This window comes from Melospiza melodia, unplaced genomic scaffold, assembly GCF_035770615.1.
Source record: "Melospiza melodia melodia isolate bMelMel2 unplaced genomic scaffold, bMelMel2.pri scaffold_372, whole genome shotgun sequence".
Classification (NCBI taxonomy): domain Eukaryota; kingdom Metazoa; phylum Chordata; class Aves; order Passeriformes; family Passerellidae; genus Melospiza; species Melospiza melodia.
Genome location: NW_026948693.1, coordinates 1 through 10,531, shown reverse-complemented (window position 1 = coordinate 10,531; position 10,531 = coordinate 1). Strand labels below are relative to the sequence as shown.

Below are 10,531 nucleotides of genomic sequence, written 5' to 3'. Positions count from 1 at the left end.
CCTATGACGTCATCACTCCCAAATTGGGGATGTTCTGAATACAATTTTGGGGGTGACACCCCAAATTTTGGGGTGTTCAGACTCAATTTTGGGGCATTTTACCCCCAAATGTTGACATTTAGAAGGTGCGATCCCCCAAAATTTTGGGGTGCCCCTATGACGTCATCACATCCGAATCAGGGAGAAACTGGATGAAATTTGGGGGTTTTTATGCTCAATTTTGGGGCGTTTATGCCCCCAAATTTTGCCATTTTTGAGCCCTGACACCCCAAAATTTTTCCACAGATTCGGGGGCGCCCCCCCCAAATTTAGGGGCACCCCCCGTGACGTCATCACCCGCGGATGGCGATGTCGCCGGGGTGCTCAGCCAGACGTCGAAGACGCTCTTGTTGGGGGCGGGGCATGGGCCCCCCCCAAAATCCCCCTCGGGGTTCGGGCTCTGCTCCCCAAAACTCCGGGCGGGGACCCCCCAGTTCCGGCCCAGATTCGGGGTCCCCACATTGGGCGCCACCCCCGCGTTGGGCGCCACCGTGTTGGGGGTCCCCACGTTGGCGCCACCCCCGCGTTGGGCACCATGGCATTGGGCACCCCCGCGTCGGGCACCACGGCATTGGGCACCCCCGTGTTGGGCACCACGGCATTGGGCACCCCCGCGTCGGGCACCACGGCATTGGGCACCCCCGTGTTGGGCACCACGGCATTGGGCGCCACCCCCGCGATGGGCACCACGGCATTGGGCGCCACGGCGTTGGGCGCCACCCCCGCGCTGTTGGGACGTGGGCAGCTGCGCCCAGAGCGGGGGGCACCCCCAGGTTTGGGGTGAAACGGCCGAAAATTTGGGGGCGCTGTCCCGGAGCAGGGAATCGATGGAGAAGGAGGAGGTCGGGGGTTCGGGGGGTTTTGGGGGTTTTTGGGGGTTGCGGGGGGGGGGTAGGGGCACCCCGAGAGCACGAACGGCGCCAGGTCGGGCACGAAGGCGGGCACGGCGGCGGTGCCACCGCCCAGCGCCCCCCGCGCCACCGCCCGTGTTCTGCAGCCGCAGCGCCGCCGGCGGATCCGCGACACGTCCACCGTCCAGAAATTGCCCTTGGAGTGCGGCTTGGACGGGTCCTTCAGCACCTGGGGAGGGGAAAAAATTCAAATTATGGGCGGGAAAAGCAAAAATCCTAAAAAAAACAACCCGGAGAAACCCCAAAAATCCCATGAGAAACCCCAAAAAATCCATTATAAACCCACAAAGGGACCCTTGAGTGCGGCTTGGACGGGTCCTTCAAGCACCTGGAGGGGGGAAATTCAAAATTGGGGGTGGGAAAAGCAAAAATCCTAAAAAAAATCCCAGGAGAAACCACAAAAACCCCAAAAAAATCCTATAAAAAACCCACAAAGGGACCCCAAGTGAGGCTCCCCTGGGTTGGGGTTTGGAGGGGCCCTGCAGCACCTGGGGAGGGGGAAATTCAAATTGTGCGGTGGGAAAAGCAAAAATCCTAAAAATCCCGGGAGAAACCCCCAAAACCCCCCAAAAATCCCACAAAAACCCCACAAAGGGACCCTTGGAGTGCGGCTGGGAGGGGTCCTGCAGCACCTGGCACAAATGGGGAAATTCAAATTGGGGGGTGGAAAAGCAAAAATCCTAAAAAAAATCCCGGGAGATCCCAAAAACCTCAAAAAAAATCCCCAAAAAATCCCATGAGAAATCCCAAAAACCTCAAAAAAAATCTCAAAAAAATCCCATAAAAAACCCCAAAACCCCCAAAAAAAATCCATAAAAAACCCCACAAAGGGACCCAAGAGTGCGGCTGGGAGGGGTCCTGCAGCACCTGAGAGGGGGGAAATTCAAATTGTGGGGTGGGAAAAACAAAAATCCCAAAAAAACACAGGAGAAACCACAAAAACCCCGAAAAAATCCCATAAAACCCCAAAAAGCCCCAAAAATCCCATAAAATAACCACAAAGGGACCCTTGGAGTGCGGCTGGGAGGGGTCCTGCAGCACTGGGGGAGGGGGAAGAAATCCTAAATAAACCCTAAATAAACCCTAAATAAATCCTAAAGAAATTCTAAATAAATCCCAAATAAATCCCAAATAAATCCTAAATAAATCCTAAATAAATACCAAATAAATCCTAAATAAATTCTAAATAAATCCAAATAAATCACAAATAAATCCTAAATAAATTCTAAATAAATCCCAAATAAATCCTAAATAGATCCAGAATAAATCACAAATAAATCACAAATAAATCCTAAATAAATACTAAACTAATTTTAAATAAATCCTAAATTAATTTTAATAAATCCTAAATAAAATCCAAAGAAATCCTAAATAGATCCTAAAGAAATCCTGAATAAATCCTAAATAGACTCTGGATAAACCCTAAATAAATCCTAAATAGACCCTAAATAAACCCTAAATAAATCTAATAGATCCTAAAGAAATGCTAAATAAATCCTAAATAAATCCTAAATAAATTGTAAGTAAATCCTAAATAAATCCTAAATAGATCCAAAAATAAATTGTAAATAAATCCTAATAGATCCTAAAAAAATCCTTAAAAAATCCTAAATAAATCCTAAATAAATCCTAAATAAATCCTAAATAGATCCCAAATAAATCCTAAATAAAGTCTAAATAAATCCTTAATAAATCCTAATTCAATCCTAAAGAGATCCTGAATAAATCTAATAAATCCTAAATTCAAACCTAAAAATTCCTGTGAGAAATCCCAAAAACCCCAAAAACCCCTGAGAGAAATCCCAAAAAATCCCAAGAGAAACCCAAAAAAGCGAATGAAAAACCCTGAAAATGCTCTGGAGGAAACCCTAAAAAACCCCGGGAGAAAACCTAAAAAACCCCAAAAAATCCCATGAGAAACCCTAAAAATCTCCATGAGAAACCCTAAAAAATCTAAATAGATCCTAAGAAATCCTGAATAAATCCTAAATAAATCCTAAATAAATCACAAATAAATACTAAATAAATTCTAATAAATCCTAAATAAATCACAAATAAATGCTAAATAAATCCTGAATAAATCCTAATTAATTTTAAATAAACCCTAAAAAACCCCAGGAGTAATCATCAAAAACCCCAAAAAACCCCATGAGAAACCCTAAAAAACCCCAAAAAAAACCCCATGAGAAACCCTAAAAAATCCTGTGAAATGCCCCCAAAAACCCCATGAGAAACCCGAATAAAAAATAAATAAAAAACCAACAAAAACCATGAGAAACCCTAAAAAACCTCAGGAGAAACCCCAAAAAAATAACCCAAAAACCCCAAATTACGAACCCCAAAAATCTCCATGAGAAACCCTAAAAAATCCTAATAGATCCTAAAGAAATCCTGAATAAATCCTGAATAAATCCTTAATAACTCCTAATAACTCTAAATAAATCTTAAATAAATCAGAAATAAATTCTAAATAAATCCTGAATAAATCCTGAATGGATCCTTAATAAATCCTAATAAATCCTATATAAATTGAAAGTAAATCCCAAATAAATCCCAAATAGATCCTAAATAGATCCAAAAATAAATTGTAAATAAATCTTAAATAAATCCTAAATAAATCCTAAATAAATCCTAAATAAATCCTAAATAAATCCTAAATAGATCCTAAATAAATCCTAATTCAACCCTAAAGAGATCCTGAATAAATCCCAAATAAATCCTAAATTCAAACCTAAAAAATCCTGTGAGAAATCCCAAAATCCCCCAAAAACCCCTGAGAGAAACCCTAAAAAACCCCAAGAGAAACCTAAAAAACCGAATGAAAAACCCTGAAAATGCTCTGGAGGAAACCCTAAAAAACCCCAGGAGAAATCATCAAAAACCCCAATAATCCCCATGAGAAACCCCAAAAAAACCCCATGAGAAACCCTAAAAAATCTAAATAGATCCTAAATAGATCCTAAAGAAATCCTAAATAAATCCTGAATAAATCCTAAATAAATCCTAAGAAATCACAAATAAATACTAAATAAATTCTAAATAAATCCCAATAAATCCCAAATAAATGCTAAATAAATCCTAAATAAATCCTGAATAAATCCTAAATTAATTTTAAATAAACCCTAAAAAAACCCAGGAGAAATCATCAAAAACCCCAAAAAACCCCATGAGAAACCCGAATAAAAAATAAATAAAAAACCAACAAAAACCATGAGAAACCCTAAAAAACCTCAGGAGAAACCCTAACAAACCCAAAAGGAACCCCAAAAATCTCCATGAGAAACCCTAAAAAACCCTAATAGATCCTAAAGAAATCCTGAATAAATCCTGAGTAAATCCTTAATAAATCCTAATAACTCCTAAATAAATCTTAAATAAATCAGAAATAAATTCTAAATAAATCCTGAATAAATCCTGAATGGATCCTAAATAAATCCTAAATAAATCACAAATAAATCCTAAATAAATCCTGAATAAATCCTAAATAAATCACAAATAAATCCTAAATAAATCCTAAATAAATCCTAAATAAATGCTAAATAAATCCTAAATAAATCCTGAATAAATTCTAAATAGATCCTTAATAAATCCTAATTCAATCCTAAAGAGATCCTGAATAAATCCCAAATAAATCCTAAATTCAAACCTAAAAATTCCTGTGAGAAATCCCAGAAAACCCCAAAAAACCCCGGGAGAACCCTAAAAGATCCTGTGGAAATGCCCCAAAAACCCCATGAGAAACCCGAATAAAAAATAAATAAAAAAAACCAACAAAAACCATGAGAAACCCTAAAAAACCTCAGGAGAAACCCTAAAAAAACCCAAAAACGAACCCCAAAAATCTCCATGAGAAACCCTAAAAAATCCTAAATAGATCCTAAAGAAATCCTGAATAAATCCTGAATAAATCCTTAATAAATCCTAAATAACTCCTAAATAAATCTTAATAAATCGTAAATAAATTGTAAATAAATCCTGAATAAATCCTAAATGAATCCTAAATAAATCCTAAATAAATCACAAATAAATCCTAAATAAATCACAAATAAATCCTAAATAAATCCTAAATAAATCCTAAATAAATCCTAAATAAATCCTAAATAAATGCTAAATAAATCACAAGTAAATCCTAAATAAATCCCGAATAAATCCTAAATAAATCCCGAATAAATCCTAAATAAATCCTAAATAAATCCTAAATAAATGCTAAATAAATCCTGAATAAATCCTGAATAAATTCTAAATAAATCCTTAATATATCCTAATCAATCCTAAAGAGATCCTGAATAAATCCCAAATAAATCCTAAATTCAAACCTAAAAATTCCTGTGAGAAATCCCAAAAAACCCCAAAAAAACCCCATGAGAAACCCTAAAAAATCCTGTGGAAATGCCCCAAAACCCCCATTAGAAACCCGAATAAAAAATAAATAAAAAACCCTAAAAAACCTCAGGAGAAACCCTAAAAAACCCCATTGGAAATGGCCCAAAAACCCTGAGAGAAACCCCAAAAAACCCCGAAAAAATCCAAAAAAACCCCGGGAGAAAACCCCAAAAGCCAAAATAAAAAACCCAGAGAAAACCCCAAAAAGCTCCAGGAGAAATCCTAAAAAATCCTGGGAGAAACCCCAAAAAACCCCCAAAAAAACTCATTAAAAAATCCCAAAAAATCCCCAAAACATCCAGGGAGAAATCCCCCAAAAAACCCCAAAAAAACTCATTAAAAAATCCCAAAAAGCCCCAAAATTCCTGGGAGAAATCCCCAAAAAACCCTAAAAAACCCCAAGAGAAACCCCCAAAAATCCCATGAGAAACCCTAAAAAACCCCAAAAGGAACCCCAAAAATCTCCATGAGAAACCCTAAAAAATCCTAAATAGATCCTAAAGAGATCCTAAAGAAATCCTAAATACATCCTGAATAAATCCTAAATAAATCACAAATAAATCCTAAATAAATCCTTAATAAGTCCTAAATAAATCCTAAATAAATCCTAAATAAATCCCGAATAAATCCCGAATAAATCCTAAATAAATCCTATATAAATTCAAAGTAAATCCCAAATAAATCCTAAATAGATCCTAAATAGATCCAAAAATAAATTGTAAATAAATCCTAAATAAATCCTAAGTGAATCCTAAATAAATCCTGAATAAATTCTAAATAAATCCTTAATAAATCCTAATTCAATCCTAAAGAGATCCTGAATAAATCCCAAATAAATCCTAAATTCAAACCTAAAAATTCCTGTGAGAAATCCCAAAAACCCCAGAAAAACCCCGGGAGAAACCCTAAAAAATCCTGTGGAAATGCCCCAAAACCCCATTAGAAACCCGAATAAAAAAAAAATAAAAAAACCAACAAAAACCATGAGAAACCCTAAAAAACCTCAGGAGAAACCCTAAAAAACCCCATTGGAAATGGCCCCAAAACCCTGAGAGAAACCCCAAAAAACCCCGAAAAAATCCAAAAAAACCCCGGGAGAAAACCCCAAAAGCCAAAATAAAAAACCCAGAGAAAACCCCAAAAAACTCCAGGAGAAACCCCAAAAAATCCTGGGAGAAACCCCAAAAAACCCCAAAAAAACTCATTAAAAATCCCAAAAAATCCCCAAAACATCCAGGGAGAAATCCCCAAAAAAACCCCAAAAAACCTCATTAAAAAATCCCAAAAAGCCCCAAAATTCCTGGGAGAAATCCCCAAAAAAACCTAAAAAACCCCAAGAGAAACCCCCAAAAATCCCATGAGAAAGCAGCAAAAACCCCATGAGAAACCCTAAAAAACCCCAAAAGGAACCCCAAAAATCTCCATGAGAAACCCTAAAAAATCCTAAATAGATCCTAAATAGATCCTAAAGAAATCCTAAATACATCCTGAATAAATCCTAAATAAATCACAAATAAATCCTAAATAAATCCTTAATAAATCCTAAATAAATCCTGAATAAATCCTAAATAAATCCTAAAAAAATCTTAAATAAATCCTTAATAAATCACAAATAAATCCTAAATAAATCCTAAATAAATCACAAATAAATGCTAAATAAATCCTGAATAAATCCTGAATAAATCCTAAATTAATTTTAAATAAACCCCAAGAGAAACCCCAGGAGAAATCATTAAAAACCCCAAAAAACCCCACGAGAAACCTAAAAAAACCCCAAAAGAAACCCCAAAAATCTCCAGGAGAAATCCTAAAAAATCCTGGGAGAAACCCCAAAAAACCCCATGAGAAACCCCAAAAAAACCTCATTTGGACCCCAAACCCCCATATTCAGACCCCAAAACCCCCAAATTCATGACCAAAAAATCCCCTAAATGTGACCCCAAAATCCCCAAATGGGGACCCCAAAACCCCCAAATTCAGAGCCAAAAAATCCCCCAAATGGGAGCTCAAATCCCCTCAATGTGACCCCCAAAAATCCCCCAAATAGGACCCCAAAATCCCCAAATCAGGACACCAAAAATCCCCTCAATGTGACCCCAAAACCCCCAAATTGAGATCCCAAAATCAAGACCCCAAAACCCCCAAATCATGACCCAAAAAATCCCCTAAATGGGACCCCAAAATCCTCCCAATTTTGACCCCAAAATCAAGACTCCAAAGCCCCCAAATCCTGACCCCCAAAATCCCCTAAATGTGACCCCAAAATTTCCAAATCAGGACCCCAAAACCTCCAAATCATGACCCAAAAAATCCCCTAAATGTGACCCCAAAACCCCCAAATCCCGACCCCCAAAATCCCCTAAATGTGACCCCAAATCCCCAAATCAGAACCCCAAAACTCCCTAAAAATGGGACCCCAAAACCCCCAAATTTGGACCACAAAATCCCCCGAATTCAGACCCAAAAATCCCCTAAATTGGACCCCAAAATCCCCAAATTCAGACCCCAAAACCCCCCAAATCGGAACCCCGAAACCTCCAAATCAGAACCCCAAAACCCCCAAACTGGGACCTCAAAATCCCCCAAATCACCACCCCAAAATCCTCAGGAATGGGACCCCAAAATCCCCGAAATGGGACCCCAAAACCCCCAAATCACGACCCCAAAATTCCCCAAATTGTGACCCCAAATTCAGACCCCAAACTCAACCAAAATGAGACCCCAAACCCCCAAATTGGGACCCCGATATCCCCTAAATGAGACCCCAAAACCCCAAACGGAGACCCCAAAATCCCCAAATCAGAACCCCAAAATCCCCTAAATGGGACCCCAAAATTCCCAGGGATGGGACCCGAAACCCCACAAGAATGGGACCCCAAAATCCCCTAAATGGGACCCCAAATCCCCCAGGAATGGGACCCCAAAATCCCCAAATTGTGACCCCAAACCCCCCAAATTCAGACACCCAAATCCCCAAATCAGAACCCCAAAACTCCCAAACTAGGACCCCAAAAATCCCCTAAATGTGACCCCAAACCCCACAAGAACGGGGCTCAAAACCCCCAAATCGGGACCCCAAAACCACCAAATTCAGACCCCAAAAACCCCCAAATCAGGACCCCAAAATCCCCCAAATTGTGACCCCAAATCCCAAAATTGTGACCCCAAAATCCCCAAATGAGGACTCCAAAAATCCATAAATGTGACCCCAAATGGGACCCCCGAAATGTGACCCCAAAATCCCCAAATCAGGAACCCAAAAAATCCCCTAAATGTGACCCCAAAATCAAGACTCCAAAGCCCCCAAATCCCGATCCCCAAAATCCCCTAAATGTGACCCCAAAATCCCCAAATTGCAGTCCTGAAAATCCCATCAATGAGACCCCAAAATCCCCAAATTACCACCCCAAAACCCCCAAATCGGAACCCCAAATCCCCAAATCGGGACCCCAAAAATCCCCTAAATGTGACCCCAAAACCCCACAAGAATGGGACCCCAAAAAATCCCCAAAATCACACAAATCCAAAATCCCAAATCCCCCAAACTGTGACCCCAAAACCCCCAAATTGTGACCCCAAATCCAAATTCCAGCCCCAAGTCCCGCCCCAAATCCGCCCTTTCCCATCCCCCAAAATCCCCCAAAACCCCATAAAAACCCCCCAAAATCATCCCAAAAACCCCCAAAAACCCCAAAAAACCCCAAAAACCCCCAAAAAAAACCCCAAAAACCCCAAAAAACCCCAAAAAGCGCAAACCTTGGCGAAGCAGGGGTTGGAGGAGAGGTTGTGGCGCACGGAATCCTTCCAGCCCTGGTAGCCGCCCCCGAAAAACGGGAACAGAACGCGCAGCTGCTGCAGGATCTGGGGAGCACAAAAATTGGGGGGATCCTGTGAATTTGGGGGTTTCCAAATTCCTAAAAACCCCAAAAAAATTCCCCCGAAAATCCCAAAAAATCTCAAAAAAATCCCAAAAAAATCCCCCCAAAATCCCAAATTCCAGCCCTGGTAGCCGCCCCCGAAAAACGGGAACAGAACGCGCAGCTGCTGCAGGATCTGGGGAGCACAAAAATTGGGGATCCTGTAAATTTTGGGGTTTCCAAATTCCTAAAACCCAAAAAAATCACCCTGAAAATCCCAAAAAAATCTCAAAAAAATCCCAAAAAAATCCCCCCAAAAATCCCCCAAAATTCCCAAATCCCAGCCCTGGTAGCCGCCCCCGAAAAACGGGCACAGAAGGCGCAGCTGCTGCAGGATCTGGGGAGCAAAATATTGGGGGGATCCCGGGAATTTTGGGGTTTCCAAATTCCTAAAAACCCCCAAAAAATCCCCCCGAAAATCCCAAAAAAATCCCTAAAAATCCCAAAAAAATCCCCCAAAAATCCCAAATCCCAGCCCTGGTTCCCCCCCAAAAAACGGGCAAAGGCTGAGCAGCTGCTGCAGGATCTGGGGAGAAAAATATTGGGGGGACCTCGGGAATTTTGGGGGTCTTTTAAATCCCAAAAACCCCCCAAAAAATCCCCCAAAAAATCCCCAAAAAATACCCCCAAAATCCAAAAAAAATCCCCAAAAATCCCAAATCCCAGCCCTGGTACCGCCCCCGAAAAACGGGAAACAGGGTGCGCAGCTGCTGCAGGATCTGGGGAGAAAAATATTGGGGGGACCCCGGGAATTTTGGGGTCTTTTAAATCCCAAAAACCCCAAAAAATCCCCCCGAAAATCCCCCCAAAAATCCCAAAAAAATCCCTTAAAAATCCCCAAAAACTCCCCAAAAAATCCCTTAAAATCCCTAAAAAATCCCTTAAAAATCCTAAAAAATCCATTAAAAATCCTCAAAAATCCCTAAAAACTCCCTTAAAAATCCCCAAAACTCCCAAAAAATCCCTAAAAAAACCCCAACAACTCCCTTAAATTCCCTTAAAAATCCCCAAAAACTCCCTACAAAATCCCCAAAAAATCCCTTAAAAATCCCAAAAAAATCCCCAAAAGCTCCCTTAAAAATCCCTAAAAACTCCCTTAAAAATCCAAAAAAATCCCCAAAAAGTCCCAAAAATCCCTAAAACACCCCCCAAAAATCCCTTAAAATCTCCCTACAAAATCCCTTAAAAATCCCTAAAAAATCCCTTAAAAATCCCCAAAAAAATCCCCAAAAAATCCCCAAAAACTCCCTTAAAAATCCCCAAAAACTCCCTAAAAGACCA

The 10,531-nt window shown here is 40.3% G+C and overlaps 1 protein-coding gene across 1 annotated transcript; it reads right to left on the bottom strand.

The window, feature by feature from the left end:
- Nucleotides 1-229: 229 nt before the first annotated feature.
- Nucleotides 230-9,194, bottom strand: FOXH1 (forkhead box H1; the record flags this gene model as incomplete). The annotated part of the gene is made up of 3 exons (XM_063183182.1): nucleotides 230-452; nucleotides 548-1,119; nucleotides 9,090-9,194. Coding segments are annotated over 3 exons (900 nt in total), but the record flags the coding sequence as incomplete, so codon positions are not given.
- Between the last annotated feature and the right edge of the window lie 1,337 nt (nucleotides 9,195-10,531).